Source organism: Condylura cristata, unplaced genomic scaffold (assembly GCF_000260355.1).
Source record: "Condylura cristata isolate star-nosed mole 26May11 unplaced genomic scaffold, ConCri1.0 scaffold00017, whole genome shotgun sequence".
Lineage (NCBI taxonomy): Eukaryota > Metazoa > Chordata > Mammalia > Eulipotyphla > Talpidae > Condylura > Condylura cristata.
Genome location: NW_004567118.1, coordinates 9,119,689 through 9,136,441, shown reverse-complemented (window position 1 = coordinate 9,136,441; position 16,753 = coordinate 9,119,689). Strand labels below are relative to the sequence as shown.

The 16,753-nt window shown below is 43.3% G+C and overlaps 1 protein-coding gene across 2 annotated transcripts in view; it reads left to right on the top strand.

Moving 5' to 3' along the window:
• Positions 1-16,753, top strand: part of CA10 (carbonic anhydrase X) — a 432,800-nt gene that overhangs the window by 1,176 nt on the left and 414,871 nt on the right. For both annotated transcript variants that reach the window (XM_012726343.1, XM_004684388.2), the window contains exon 2: positions 528-1,167. In XM_012726343.1, the coding sequence (XP_012581797.1) occupies positions 1,107-1,167 (61 nt within the window). In that variant the 5' untranslated portion in view covers positions 528-1,106. The remainder of the gene's footprint in view (positions 1-527; positions 1,168-16,753) is intronic.

Here is a 16,753-nt window from a genome sequence, read left to right as displayed (position 1 = left end):
TGGCCGGGTCGGGCCTCTCCTCCCCACCCGGGCCCCCGACTCCGCTCCCCCGGCGCGGGGTGGTGGGGCTGCCGTTGGGGCTCCCTTGGGGGCAAGGAGCTCACCTGGCCGAGCCCCCCCGCCGCTCCCGCCCCCACCTGCTCGCCTCCTTCCCTCCGAATCGGGAAGCGTCGGGATCCGTAGGCGAGGAAATAACGACCCCTGCAGTTGCATTGCGGAAAATCTCGGCGGCCGCCGCGGTGCTAGTTGCGGGCGATGGAAGCGAGGCAGTTGGGGGTTCTTGGGAGCCCTGGAAAATAAAGGACAGAAAGCGCGCGTGCGACGTGGGAAGCCCGCTGGCCCCCGACGCGCCCCGGTCCCCGGCTCGCCACCGTTCCCACTAGGTGCCCCGGACGCGCCTGGCGGGCGCGCGCTGCTCTTGGGGAGCTGGGAGGGTCAGCGGATACTGCAGTTGGCCGGCGTTTGGGGCACTAATCCCTGCCTCTCTTTCTCCGTCTCTCTGTCTGCCGTGTCCGCTCCCACTCCAGCCTCCCCGAAGCTGGAGAAGGGCCCCGAAGTGGAGCAGACACCCTCTGACCATGCCCCGGTGAGGGGGGCAGACTTCGAGGGCAACTTGTCGCGGACTGCCTGGGCTTTGCCAGAGAGCTACGAGCAGCCGGGGGCCCTGAACTGATCGACGCGGCCCGGCGGGGGGCTATCGTCTATGTCTTCTTGGGGCGCCAGGCGGATCGGGGTCTCGTTTCTGCAGGAAGAGCCCAGAGCTGGTGGCTTCAGGTGGCTGCTGCCGCCGCTGCTGGTGCTGTTTCCGCCGCTCGTGCTAGGAGCTGAGACCGGCGAACGGGGAGACCTCCGGAGCAGCGAGGCATCGGACATGTGTCAGCACATCTGGGGCGCACACCAGTCGAGCCCGAGGGGAGATTTGCCGGAACAATTCAAACTGCGATATTGATCTTGGGGGTGACCGTCCCTGGCCGGCTGTCGGGTGGGAGTGCGAGTGTGCGCTCTCTCGGAAGTGTGTGCGTGTGTATGTGTGTGTGCCGTGTCGGGCTCCCCCCTTCCCCCCCTGTTTTCCCGTCGAGTGATGCACTTGGAATGAGAATCAGAGGATGGAAATAGTCTGGGAGGTGCTTTTTCTTCTTCAAGCCAATTTCATCGTCTGCATATCAGGTATGGGACGCGCTGGAGTCGGCGGATTTGGGTTATGTTGTGGTGTTTGGAATGTGTGGGGTTTTATCGTGCATCTAAACTCAAGTGGCCTCGCTGGCGTGGAAAGGGTTGAGGGTGGCAGAGACCTTTCAGCTTTGTGGGTTTACTGTCTTCAGGAAAAGAATATCTAAGCCTAAGGGTGTGTGTGTGTGTGTGTGCATGCGAGAGTGTGTGTGTGTGTGTGTGTGTGGTGAGGGTAGTATCTCTATAGAGTCCTCGAAGGACTCCATACATGTCTATTCCAATATCTATCTTCCAATGGGAGATGAGAAAAAACAAGGCAGGTGGGTGTTGATTTTCAACTGTTTCTCTGGCTGAGAACTCTGGCGCTGAAATCTGAGCCTTAACATCCCCCACCTCCTTCCTCTGGCTTCCAAAGTTCCCAAACTCCTGGGTTCCAGGCTGGCAAAATGGATGCAGAGTCCTGCCCTGTTATCTGGGCACTTTCAAGAGACTGCGGGCGGACGCAGGGCTGGAGAGTACAGGCAGGGACCAGAGGGCTGTGGGGTTCCCCTGCTTTCTCCCCACCACACAGCAGCACTTGGCCCTGATGGTTTCTGGAACATGCCAGCATGTCCCCCACCCCAAATAAAAGCAAAACCCACCTGAAACAACACACTGCTCTAAAGCCACGCTTAGACCTTGGGCTTTCCTAATTCCCAGTGGCAAGGCTATGTTGGCTCAGGCTCCCTGGCTCTGGCTAGTCACGCCAGTTGTGGTTGAAGGAGCTATTGGAAAGCTGGGGCATAGAGGTGAATGAGGTGGGGCTCATGCCTATCTGGGTGTGCCTCTTGTGTGCTAGGAGGATCCTGATGTCCAAGCAGTGTCTTTTGTTGGTGTAGGGAGTTGGGGGTGTGAAGGGGAGCTCAGGTTTACCAGCACCTCCTCCCTTTGACTAGGTCTGCCCCATGCCCCTTCCCACCTGTCATCTGAGCACCCAGGTCAATACCCATTTGCAGTGCTCCCCTCTGCATTCCCTCTGCAGAACTGGGGTTTCAGCCAACTTCCCATGAAGTCACCAGAAGGGAAGGGCAAGAACCTTGCCCCCTGTGAGCAGACACATTTGAGCAGCATTGGGGTAGAGGGACATGTTTTCTAAATCTTCCTGCAAGCCAGCCAGTCCCCACCCTCTTGGAGCCAGACCTGACTGGATATTAAAAACGCTTGTCTGTTCTAGCCTGCACCTAGTTCCAAATACCACTATTCAAATTCAGTGTTTTCTTCATATGCAGGTAAATCTTTTATTTGAAATCATTCTGCTTGGGGCTTTAGCCATCCATCTAACAAATTCACCTCATAATATTTTAGAAGTATATTGTGTACCTGGCAGACAATAAAAAGTGCCATGGGGTCACCCCAACTCCTCTCGTGGGAACGCTCTTACTCCAGTCCTACCTTTAAGGAAAAATTCCCAGGAGACTTGTGATGGTTTATAGTAGCTGAATGCCTAGGGATGACTGGGTGACATCTCTCCAGGCCACATTTTACATCCTGCTCTTTTATGTGTCTATTCCAGTATCTGTCTACCTAGTTTTCCCTCTCTTCTCCCCTCCCTCTCTCATTGCCCCTCTCTTTCTTTCATATTTCTCTAATTATAAGCTAGTCCTTTTTTTATCTCTCCCCATGATCATAAATAATTTTCAAAGGAGCTGAATCGCTTTTTGGTTTACAAAGGGTTAACCTTTGTGGAGTCTTTGGATTTCCCCAGGCAGCCTTTGTACTCAGCTCTCCTCTGAATTGGGTGAGGCTATCTGAGGGGAACCAACTGAGAAGGGATCCCCAAAGGAGACATTGGTGGGATATCTGTCACAGCTGTACTTGATTTGGTGTGTCAGAGACTAAATTATGTAAATAGTATGAGGAGGGGTTATTTCCAGCCTAGGAGGGGTGCTGTGGAGTAGGAGGCTTTTCACATGTATTTACTAAATAATCATCATTGCTATGTAATGAGAGGATAAAATGTATGCAAAATTGCTAGCTATTAGCTAAACATAAAAAACTAGGTTAGCATTCCAAAGGCCTGGTTAGGATTTGCATTAATTTGTACTTTATGAAAACATTTAGGCAGAAGTACAACATTATGTGCTCCATATTCACATATCCATAAATGGAACTATAAAGGGCCATTCTTTCTCTATGGTCAGGGTGGCCTCCTCCCTCATTCAACCTTGTTCATGTATGTTACAATTCAGATTAGTAATATAATTGTGACTCACAGTTGCCACAGCTTGAGGACTTCATTTTCCCCTCTGGCAGCCTTGAGAGGTATAGGAATGCAATGCACTGCAGTTGAATAACTGGTTCGCAGAGAGTTTAGTGGGTCTTTCATTTCTATTTCCAAGATTTGCTGTTTTAATTTGCTCACAACTAGGCTTTACCAAAAGGAACATAACTGTGGGATCATATAAGCTACTAAATATTAAATTTAAAACTTAAAACAAACAAACAAACAAACAAAAAAAGCTGCTCTCTTCTATCTTGGGACCTTACCCAGTAAATGAGTACTAATTCATCCTGAGTCACCAGATATCAGTGATTGCTACTTTGGAAGAGGAGGGTTCATTATCAAGGAATACTAGACTAGAAAAGGCCAGCAAAAGTCTGCAGTGTAAACATTTTTGCAGGAGGAAAATTTTGGTAGCAGATCTGATGTATAGAAGACACGGTGGGTGCCTGAAATTCACTGAGCGCAATTTGCTTTCCCAAGCATCCTGGTTTTTGTAGCTTGGTGTTTTGTTAACCAAAGATTCCCTCCCTCACCCCATCCCACTCCCCAAATTAGAAAGTATAACCAAGGAGTTTTCTCCCTGAGACGGTGTGGCTGTATTGCCTAAATTCCAGACGCCTGGCCGTGGTCTCTCTGCTGGCTCTGCACTGATTATTTAGCTGTGATGCAGCAGTGGACATGGCCCTGGCCATCGGTTGGGCTAGATTAAAGACCTCAGAGGAAGTAGCGTGTGCACCTGCTGTTGAGAGATGGTGTCAATTTTGACTGTTTCAGGGGCAGCACTGCTAGACTGAGGAGAGAATGCAGTGATCTGTGAGTTTTCTGACTCCACATGAGGGTCAGATCCGTTTTACTGAAAATGCCAGGCCAAAGACCTGTGAAGGAGAAAGAGAAAGAGAGACAGGGATTTGTTTCCCTGTTCTAGAAAGAACACCATTCCCTTCTTACAAAAGCAGCTCAGATCAGCCAAAAGGAATGCTTGGAAGCAGAGAATTTCCTGACTCAAAGACCAAAGCATTCTATTTCCCTCTAAGTAACTTTACTCCTTTTCAGTTTATTCATAAAAGTAACTGCAGTAACACTTTGAATTGTGTGGTGTTTCCCATATATTCATACTACTGCACAAGTTTTACCTCTGTTTTTCAAATGTGTGGGATCATCTTATAGAGGCTTTCAGAGTCCAAAGAAGTTCAGCTGGGAGGAGTCAATCCAGCTCTCACTGAGTGAAACCTCTGTATGCAGTTTATGCCTTACTTCAAAATTAAAAAGAAAAAACAGTACCACTTTTCATTTTGATACCTCATTGAAAGAGTAAATTGTGTTAAGTGGATGTAAGTCTTCAAGACCTTAGAAGTTGAAGTTTAGGGTGATTGCAGTCTGCAGCTAAGATGAAGGAAGCCTTTGAGTTGTGCGTGACTCTGGCTAGACAGCAGATGGGACTGTTACATAAGTGTGCCCCCAGTGCCTCTTGATCAACAATCCCTACAAGCAAGGAGTAGTCTATACATCCTTTTCCTCAGCTGAAGGGAAATTAAAGTGTCTTAACTTTAGTTTATTTACATAAAGGGGACAATGGTGCAAACCCTGAGCATTTGTTTTCTGGATTAAATGAGATAATACATTCAGTGATTTCCACTTGAGTGATTAGCATGGGGTCTGAGGTATACAGAACTTGCAATGCATAATTATTTTTCCAAGTCTGGCATTGCATAGGTGTTGTGAGGTCATGATAGAATAGTGCCTTTACCTCCCTCCCCTGCAGCTTGTTTAAAAGCAAAAAGAAAAAGAATCATCCACAAGCACATTTTATCAAAGGAGAAGAGGTGCTCTAGGTGTAGGATTTGAACACAAATCCCACTTTTAAGGAGTCCTTAACTAAACTTTGCTTACAATATTTCTTTCCACATGTAATGAGATTGGTGGCATAGACTTTGTTGCATAGTCCTGAGTGGAACCCACTCTATGATTGTGAGGCCAGTATTGAGTTTGTAAAATTTAATAATGCATCTGGGAGCAATGTGGTGCTGATGACCTGGGGGAGAAACAGAATCTTCTCTTTCAACTTAAATGATGATTTGGTATAGGCCCAACTTTAGACTGCTCCTCAACTGGCAATGTGCTGTCAGTGTAATTTGAAATAGAATATTCCTGTAAATTAAAAAATAACAGTTTTTTTTTTTAATTCTCATCCCCAAGAAAGCCTACTTATCTGATGACCTCAATCCACTTTGTCCTGTGATGTCATCCAGCCCAGTCACTGGCAGATACCATCAACATCTATGAGACTGACCCTCAGTGAGACAAGACTTGTCTTCCTGAGTAATAGAAAATCCCAGGTAGAAAGCTAAATGTCATTGTGGAGACTGTGTTCTTAGGTGGAGAGAGGGCATCTGATTGCCACCCTAGGCAGTTAGTACCAAGTAGCCCAACTTTTCAACTTAATTAAGACTTACAAATTCAAATTTGGGGTTTAGGTCAGGAAGAGGTCATATGTGTTAGGAAGACATGACAAGAAAAATACAGAGGTTAGAAGACCTGCCTGCCATCAAGCTCTTCCTTAGATACCTGTGTGACTTTGAACAATTTGCTCAGCCTCTTAGAGTCTCAGTTTCCTCATCTTTAAAGTGAAAATTATACTTTGCTATTTCAAACCATTCTTGTAAGAGATTTCAAAATAATTCTGAGAAAGTTCTTTGTGTTATGTAAATTTAGTTTTCTTCTATATTATGGAATGATTCAAGCTTAAGATAGTCAATCATTGGCTTCTAGCAGAACCTCCTTGACCCCCCCTACTTAAATACCAAAATCCAAGGAAGTTCAAGTCCATTATATACAAGATTGTAGTATTTGCATACAATCTATGCATAATATCTCATATACTTCAAATCATCTCTAGATATAATATCCAACACAATATAAATAAGTAGTATTTAGGGACCAGTAAGGAGAAAGAACCTGCCAATGTTTGGTAGACACAGCCATGTAGTGTCTACATATTTTTGTATGTGTTTTTCATTCACTGCTGGTTGAATCAGTGCATGTAGACCCACAATATGGTAGGGCTGACTGTAGCTATAAAAGCCAAATAGATAAGTGCACAAAAAGTAGCATGAGATAAAAAAATGTGAGCATTGCTTAATTGTCAATATATAGTTAAAAATTGTAATGCACGAAATGTATGACATCATGAAAGAAGAAGAACAATACCTAATTTTTGGGTAAAGGACATAATGCTCCTTTGAGAGTGCTTTGTGTTATGCAATAGAAGAAATGCTATAGAAGAAAGAAGTCTAGTCATGAAGAAAAAGAAGGATACTAGAGAGATGTTGAAGATTGTGTTAAAAGTGATAGAGGGGATGGCCTTCCCTGGTGGCGCAGTGGGTTAAAGCACAGCACCAAGAAGCTAAAGCCACTTCCACATGAGTTCGATTCCCGCCGGCCCCAGAGGTGACCACATGGCGCGGCAGACCTCTCCTGACCCGCCTGCTGCTCCCCTCAGCAGTGTACTTTGTTGATCTGCCTGTTCTACTACCCACTCTGTCTCTGGCAAAGCCTCTCGCCCCCCCTGAGAGCTCTGGCCTGTACCCCAGTTCTGTATGCACAAATAAATAAATCTTAAAAAAAAAAAGTGATAGAGGGGACCCCAGCATCAAAACCAGTAATGGGAATGAGTGAGGACTGTCCTTGTGGGAGTGAAAGTTTCACTTTGGGGATAATATCAAGTTGGGATGAACCCACTTAGGTTGCTAGTGAATTGAAGGAATATGGGATGCCCTAATATATTTAATATATTGGGGATTTTAATTTTTCTCATTGTGGAGATTTTCATGAATTCAATAGACTGAAGTAGATTAAAATTTACTTGAAATGCTATAATTTCTTGAATTTAAATTTATGTTGCATGTGTCTAGCTATTGATGTACTTTGCCTAGTTTGTAGCCTAGTTAGAATTGTGGACATTTGAATTTGGGGGTAATTTCAAGTTTCTCATTTGTAAAATGGGTATTTGCCAAGGTTGTTGAACCTGCAGAGTAACTATAAGGAACAAACCACTATTTTTAGAATGCCTGGCATGATATTGTAGCTATATCATATGAAATGTATATACCAACATACCACCCTGGAACCAAGATAGACCTACATATGAATCCTACTATTCATATTTACTCTTTGTGGTTTTAGAGAAGTTCTTTAAGCTTTCTGACATCTTTAAATCCTATAAAATTAGGCCTAGAGGAGATGTGTGTAAAACTCTGCCATAGTTCTTGGCATGTGGTCACTCAATGGAATCAAGCTCTACAAAATTATTGTCATCATTACCATTGTTATCAGCAGCAATACTGTGCACTTTGAACTTGTTCTAGTAAATTCCAATTAAGTGTTCAGTCATTTCTTCTGTGTTCAACAAAATAGGACTGCTGGTTAGCTATGTGCCAGACATAAGAATCTTAAAATTGAACAACAGCTGCTTCTTAGCCAATCTGTGATGTCACATTTATATGATAGAGGTGTGTACAGAGTACTGTGGGACTATGAGGAGCAACAATTAACTGTTGTGGATGGATGCATGGGAGAAAGGGGGAGGAACTATAGAGGAGAAATCATTTGAACTAGGCTTGGGAAAATATGGAGATTTCTTAAGAATGGCGGTGGGGGGGGGATGAAAAACATACTATAAAACTAGAATTGGCAAGAATAGTATGTTCATAGACAACATAAAACAACAGGCTATAAGAGGCTTAGAGACATGGGCAGATGGACTTGGAGACATGGGCAGGTGGAATGGATGGCTTGAAATAAATATCTGGAAATTGAGGAGACCAAAGAATCTGGGGCCAGTGACAATGGGCATGTAAGTTAAGATAAGATGTAGAGACTTTTAATATATGAAGCACTAAGTCAGAGGTAAAGAGAATGATATAATCAGACTTGTATACAATCTGATAAAATACTTGTATAGTTTGATTGTAATAAGAAACAACATAGAAACCCAACTTCTTGTCTTCGTGGCAACTTTTATCTTGCTCACAAACCCACTGAAAGAATACGGACCCAGTTAGTCCATTATGTTATGATGGGTGGGGCATTCTGAATGACAGATGTAAAAAGAAAACTTTATCTTTTAGGCCTCACTTTCCCTAATCTTTGGAATTTGGTGTTTTTTTTTTTATATAATGTTAAATAAATATATCTCTAACATTGTTCTTTAGTAATAAAAGGCATAATGAATAGCAATAGCAATCATGTCTTAGCATTAGATGAAGGCTATCCCGTGCATGCTTTTGTGTTGTGAAGTTGGGTGCCAAGCCATAGATGTACCATTTGACATGAAACAGATTTTTGAAGTAGCACGAAGCATTTTGGTAGCAGTTTTACCTTATTAGAAATTGCATAAATTCTTATTTCCAATAGATTGCATGTTCACTTGGGAATGCGTACTCATGGACCACTGGATTAAATCTCTATCTTACCCTCTTGACAGTCCAGCTACTGAAGAGTGTATAGACCTAAAATGAAATTGCTCCCATCGTCCAATTAATCATTCAGTATTTATTGTGGGTATACTATACATAAGACAATGGGAATAAGACACACATTCCCCCTCCAGAACTTCATAATCTAGTAAATACTAAAATACATTAGTATTGGTTGTTATAGCAGAAAATGACGACTATTGTAATGAAAAGAGATGCAGTTTGACATACAAATGTTAGGAGAAGGGGCATCTGACTCCCTCTCGAGATTGGCTGGTAGGAGAAGGAGAGTCCAGAGTCTAGTTATAAGGTACTTGAGTTAAGTCTTAGAGAATGCTGAGAAGGTGACTTGGAAGATTTGGGCTGGTTGGTCAGGAATGTAGTGGATAAGGATGGCCATAGGGAACAGCCTTTGCAAAGGCAGGAATATTACCTAGGACATGATGACTTCAGGGAACTGTTAAGTGGTCAGAGTGGAGCATGATAAATGAGGCAGAAGGAAAAGCATTTAGAAGACTTTATTCTAATAACATTAACACATTGTCTATAGAAATAGTCAGTAAAAACCCTGTATGTCTCTCTGCAGGGAAGTCATCCTTTTTAAGTCTGAGAGATCCACTTTACATCTTTCTCTCTGTTTGAATAGACTGGTTAGGGTTAAAGCTTTTGGCTCTGGTCTTGCTATGCTCCATTTGGCCCAGACCACTAGTTATTTTCCACTGTTGTCTCTAATTTGATGTGGCTTCCCAGAAGCTTTAGAGATCACCCAGATATAGATTACACAATTTATCTTTTTATTACTTTTGTATTTATACCCTCAGAAATAGTGCTTGGATCAGATTGATGGACACTGGATATTGTGATGTACCAATTATCTTTTTTTTTCTTTGATAATCTTTCCTATAACTCTTTGTAGTTTTTTTTTTTTTATCTCACATAACCCTCAATAAAACTATAAAGGAATTCCAGCATGCAGGGGTTGGGGTGAGAAGCTATGAGTGTTAAGAAATTGTCTGGGATTGTCTTTCTAACAAAGTCCTGATGGCTCTTTATTAGCAAGATTGGTGTGGCCAGTGCTACAACCAGGATTTGGGTCTGATTACATTTGCATTGAGATGCCATCAGGGTGGCAGGGGAGAGATGATCAATAGTTGTGAAAGAGACAGTCTGGACCGCCTTTCCCTCCTGATCTGGGAGAGGCTGGACCTCTGTCATAGTAAATGCAGAATTAATCTCTAACTTGGTCCCATACTTCATGCACCATGGCAGAAGAGGCTGGCTTTAGGAAATGAAGCCTGTGACTTGCAGGTGAGTTTTCCAGAGCCAACCCCTGCTGACTTCGTAGGACATTTGGCAGCAAAGCCAGAGCTGGAATAAACACATTTACCGAAGGATATGAGTCAACACCCTCTCCTTCCATTGCTGCTTCTTACTGTACATACAGCTACTTCCCAGCCCTGGGGGAGAAGTTTTGGTGGCAGAACTGGGGTTTGGGGATGTGGGGGAAGCCATTCCTCCTCCAAGAGGCTGGAGTGATAGTAAATACTTTGTAGGGTTCTTGAAATAGACAAATAGAGTGATATCCCTGGAAGGTTCCCATCCCCAGGGGTACTAATGAGTTGGTTCTTTGACTCCACTCATGCTGTGAAGGCCTCCTGTGTGAGACCAGGCAGAAGATAAAATGGAACTTGAGGTCAGTCATCTGGAGGCATGTTGTGATGGACCAGCCCAAACCAAAAAATTTTGTACTTGAAATCAAAAGTATGTGAAAGTAATCTCTCCACATCTGGACTGACTAATATAAAACTAATTCAACTCTGCCCAGCTCATTGCTTTTTCATTCCTAGCTTTTTTTTTTTTTTTAAGTCAGTGAGCAAAACAGCCTTGACCTTGCCCTTGTGTAGTTATTTATACACAAATAAGTTTGTTGTCCCCACTGAGCAACCCTGTACCTGGCCTCTGATTGATAGATGCACAGTGAAAATGATCAAGTAAATCCATAAGTGAGGAATGGTGGAGAATGCCTGTCCTTGCTCCCTGCACAAGAGATGACATCCATCTGAGACTGGGTCAGTGGGAGGGGATGTGTCTGTTCACTGCCTGCCTGTTGTTTTGTGCACACAGGCCAGGAAAAAACAGCTGCTTCCCATCTTTGATAGTTTTCTATGGCCCTCTCAGACTCAGCTCATGTTGGCATTGACAGCCCACTGTTGTTATTAGACGGCTATCTAATGTGTCTCTTGCCTCGTTTGTGTTCTGTGACACCCCACAAAAGACCTGAACCAGGAACGTGGTTTGGTCCATGTCTGCTCTGCTACCATCAAAGAGGTGACTTAGGATAGTGTTGGTCTGCTAAACTGGCCCCAGCTCGGGAGAATCCAGCCCTTGGGGAAGCTCACTGCCCAATAGTTAGTACTGAACAGAGCGTTTTAGAGGAGCGCCTACCAGACCCTTGGGTTTGAGAGGAAGCAATGTTTCCCCTCTTGAGTTGGAAAGCTTGACATTCCCCTCTGTAACAGACTGGGGTAACTCGTGAGTTCTTACCAGGGGGAAGAGCCGGGAGCCTTGAAATTAAAATAACAGTGGATTTGCTATTGTTGGCTGTGCATTCTGCCTGTAATCTCCCTGTTGATCTTTATAGCTGTGCAGAAATGGTCTGTTGGATGTTTTATTATTTGTCTGGTAATTATATAAAAAGGGGGAGGCTTAGGAAAAAGCACTCCTACTGTGGATCTCTCAGTAGATACATGGAGGTCATACTGATAGTTGGCAAACGAGGCATCGAGAGGCATGGCCTGGGTCTCACTGGCTGACTGGGTCTCGTAATATACCATAATGATAACAAGTCTAAGCCACAGTGATTCAGCGCCCTGGACAGTATAGTAAAATCATGATTTTTTGTATCTAACAAGTTCCTTTCCTATTTTCCAACTGTGGTGATACACTCTTCATGTGCTGCTATTCAGAATGTCTCTTCAGGTGCCTATTGTAGTGGGTAAAAGGAGTCACATGCAATTTTAAGAGCCTGAGTTGGTGCAGCATTTATTATTATTATTATTCTCTCCTGCTTTTAGAATTGCTGCAATTAAAGCTTGACTGAGCAAGGTTAAGTCTGTAATGTACCACATCTGAAGGCAAGATGTGTGGAATGAATGAATGAAATGAGAGTTTTGTTTCCATGCATTGACACTAATATGTGTTGAAGTGAAATGTTTCCCTCTGATCACAGTTTTTGGCAAGCCAGGAGCTTCTATGAAAGTGTCACACATAGACATGAGTGATACTGGAAAGCACTGAACTGAGTTTAATGTTTAATATGATGCAAAAATGGTATCAGTGAAAAAAAAAAAAGGAAAGAAAGAAAGAAAGAAAGCTATTCCCCATTCTATTCTGTTCACCAAAGTTTACAATTGTAACTTTTCAATCTTCAGTCTTTGCACTTTTTAAAAATCTTAATTTATAATTTATATTTTAAGTATTTCTTCATGTTGCTTCCTAGCTTTTTTAATTCAGAAAATTGGCCTCGGTGACAGTTGGATCACAGAGTCCCAGTGATAGCACACAACAGAAGCTTATGACTCGCTCATGTTAACTGTCCAGGTTGAGTTAGGGTGTGTGTCTGTACTTATACACACATGCACAGGAAGAAAGAGATAAAAGAGAGTGGAGGGAGGAGGACCATGGGAGGTTGGCTGAGAGGCCCAGCAGGAAGGTCCTGTCTGTCAGTCATGCTCAGTCACATGACCATGTTATGTGAGAATTTAGGAGGTTAGTGTTGTGCCAAGGGTGATGGGAAATGGTTTGATGAACATTTAGCTAGTATCTGCCACTTTTCCATTCATGGTTTTCTTTGTAGTGGTTCCATAATAGTTTATTTATTTGATATAGCGTTATTTGTGTTGTTCTTCCCTATTTTTGAGGATCTGTGTTGTTTGTAGGTTGCACTATTTTTGCTATATATCTTCATGTCTATAAGTACTTATTTTTCCACTGAATGGGTTTTTTAACATAATCCCAGCATTGTGTAATATGGTAAAAGAGAGCTTTTCTTTTACCACAGTTACCATATTACATCCTTAGTGATACAGCATCAGTTTATAAGTCATCAGAAATATACCTGATTTCCTCAAGGAAGTAATTTAGTGATTAAATTTCAGATATCCTTTCAGTAGAGGTCCACTCCAGGAACTCTTTTTTTTTTAAAGATTTATTTATGCATACAGAACTAGGGTACAGGCCAAAGGTGCAGGGGTGGTGAGAAGATTCTCCAGAGACAAAGTGAGGAGCAGAACAGGCCGACTGAAAAAGTACACTGCTGAGGGGCGCAGCGGGCAGGTTAGGGGAGGTCTGCTGCAACATGTAGATCACCTCCAGGGCCAGGGATTGAACTCATGTTGAAGTGGCTTTAGCTTCTTAGTGCTGTGCTTTATCTCACTGTGCCACCAAGGCGGGCCCACCCAGAAACTATTAAATAAAAAACAAACAGTGATAGTTGAAGATGTTACTTTGCTTACAAAGTGACATCAGAGACTGGGAGCCATAGTGAACAACAAGCAACTGTTACAGTGCAGGGAGAGGGCACCCAAGACCCCAAAACCTTTCATTTCTTAACAGGTTCTGCCATACGCTTCATCGAGACAAAACATATAAGACCTTTAATGGAAAGGAACTTTAATAAAAATAGTGTGCAATACAGAAAAGTCATAGAATATGGTTTCTAAATCAAACACCTAGTCATCCATCCCCCCCTGAGTAAAAGTCCACCCAACCAGGATTGGCCCAAAGTAAGGCCCCCAAACCCGCCACAAGTCTAAAGCACCTTCCGGCAGGGATTAATAGAAAAGGGTCAGAAATGGCTAGACACGTCTAGGAGGGAAAGAGCAAAATCAAAATCAAGATAAACGCTGCCACAGTGAACCTCCCCGTGGGTCTCTCTTCTACATCTCTTTCAACCAGTCCAGGACTGAGAAACAAGAGCAGCTTCTTCATGTGTCTGTTCCATGTGCCTCCTTCAGGGCACCTTCTGGCTCTCCATCCTGCTTCCTTCCTCCTCAGTCTCCTCTCCAGATTCTTCTCCTCCCTGGTCAGCTCCACACTCCTTTGGGTGGGGCAGGGAAGCTGAAACCTCCCCTTTTCCTGGGGTCCACCCTGTTAACACAACTACCATCCCTAACTCTGTACATTTTGAGATTTCTAAAACATCATTTCTAAAGCCTATTTCTGTAAGTCACAGGAAAGCATGAATAAGTGGTCTGCAGGAAAGATTACTGGGGAGGAAGGCAGAATATGTAGTTCACGGCTGCTCTCCACGATGGCTCTGTGGGGTGGGGCACGTTGTCTTCATGGGTCTAGATCATAGTGTCCTCTTGTGCTGAGGAAGTATTGGCATGGGTTGTTCCCAGGCCCTTCCCAGCTTGGCATGCTTAGCATTAAGAAACATTCAAAGAAAATTATCTTAATTTGTTGATGCTTAACTACCTTTGTGAAATGTTGAGACAGCATGAGTGAATTACAGGGAGAACTTCCAGGACTGAGTGAGCAGAAAAGTGACCAGTGAGGCTGGAGATGGGCCAGCGAGAGAATAAGAAGTGTAGAGCATTGGCCTTGAGCTCTGTGCAGGCTCTGGGAGACAGTCTAGAGGTCATCGAGACAGTCTAGGGGTCATCAAACTGTGTGAAAACCTCGGAGTTTTCATATTTGATCTCAACTCTGTTGTCATCCGGTGTGTGACCTTGAGAAGTTACTTAAAATCTCTAATCCTCTTTTGCAAACTGAGGATAAGAGAATCTATCTTTGGAATTAAGGGAGACTGAAATCTAAAAGAATGCAACCTTGTTCTTGGCATGTTAGTGTTGATGAAGGGTGGGTTTTGTATTGTGATGGCTGAAGCTAAAAGAACAAAAGACACATTGGACAAAATTAGGAGGGAATTTGGCAAGATCATGTAAAACATGGGGATTAAATGAGCCAATTCATGTGGAAGTGTTTAGACGATGCCTGAATATAACACGGAATCAGTTGTGGTTGGATGCATCTGATTCACCAGGGGAAGCCAGGATGTTTGGGGAATATTTTAAAGGTAACAAGAAAGTAATCATGTCTTTTTCATGAAATGGTTCTGTAGTCACTCCTGAATGTCTACAGAGTCAGTTTACTGGCTCTTGCCCACATTTTTCTTTAATAATATTTTAAGTTTGTTTGAGGCCACATTTTTTTTTTCTTTCACACCTGAGGTTTAAACCCATCAAGGCCTGTAATGTATATCTATGGTCTCATGTCATCCAGTAAATACTTGGTCTTGACAGTGGTGCCATAAACAAAAACCCCGTTCAGGAATTTGCTCATTGCTTTTCCTGCTTGATATATTAGTAACTGTTGGCTTATTGGCCAGAGCAATAAAGAAATGAAGCATTATGAACCACTCTATTTATAACAAAACATAACTATTTACTCTGCCTGTTCTGAAGCTGTCACTTGCTCATTTTTGCTAGAATTTGGTGACTATTTTCATTATTCAGCCTTGCAGCTCCTCTAAGTGCTCATTTACATGCATGGTACCACTAACCATGTTTTTTTTCAACAAATTTGCCACATGAAAAGATAGTTTTGATTTATGTTTCATATTCACTAGAGCAAATCATTTTGAAAACCGTTCTAAACACTGGTTATTTCTAGGAGTGTGACTTTGTTCCTTTTCAAATGTATCTGATGCATGAATTTCAGCAAAAGACATGAAAGAAAATCCAGCAAGAAATAGGACAGATGACAAACATGTATTGATGTTACGTAAAAGACAAGCAAACTGTGATCTAAGTGTGTTGGTCTCTGGGGAGGCTGCCGAGCAGCTTTTCTGAGTGATTGGGTTTTTTGTGGGATTCCCCTCCCCAATCACAGGGGTAGAAGCTGGATTACAATTGAGAATGCAGAGATTAATGACCTGTTGTGACTAATCCACTAAATCCCTACTCCTGTTTCTTGTACATTGATTGAATTTATTGAAGCTGAAGATAGACCCAGATCAGTTAGTCTGATAGCAGGTCTCCGTGTGTTAATGACACTGTAGCTCCAGGCATGAGTAAGCAAGATGCAGGGAACCTTCATAGCACATGGTCACTTTTTGCAATAGGAACTTTTTAATAAAAAACATTTATTTATTTATGCATACAGAGCTGGGGTACAGGCCAGAGGTGGAGGGGCTGTGAGATTATTCACTAGAGACAGAGTGGGGAGCAGAACAAACAGACTGAGGAAGTACACTGCTGAGGGGAGCTGTGGGCTGGTCAGGAGAGGTCTGCTGTACCATGTGGGTCAGCTCCCTGGCCGGGGATCAAACTCGTGCTGCAGTGGCTGCCATAGCTTCATAGGGCTGTGCTTTAACCTGTTGTGCCGCTAGGGAACTTTTTTTATTAGTTGCTTTTTGAATTTGAAACCAGTGTGCATTCATGCACAATTTTTTTAAAGAAACTTTTCATATGATTACTTTAAAAATTACAATATTAGGCCCTCCCTAGTGGCACAGCGGGTTAAAGCACAGCACTAAGAAGCTTAAGCCACTTCCTCATGAGTTCAATCCCCGCCTGCCCTGGAGGAGATCCACATGGCGAGGCAGACCTCTCTTGACCCGCCCGCTGCTCCCCTCAGCAGTGTACTTTGAGCGATCTGCCTGTTCTCCTCTCCACTCTTTCTCTGGTGAAACCTCTCACCCTCCACATCTCTGGCCTGTACCCCAGTTCTGTACGAATAAATAAATAAATCTTAAAAAAAATTACAATATTAATGAACTCCAGGTGAAGTACTTTAGAGAAAAGGAGACAGATCACTTGTAGTCACCTGAATGTGACCGTTA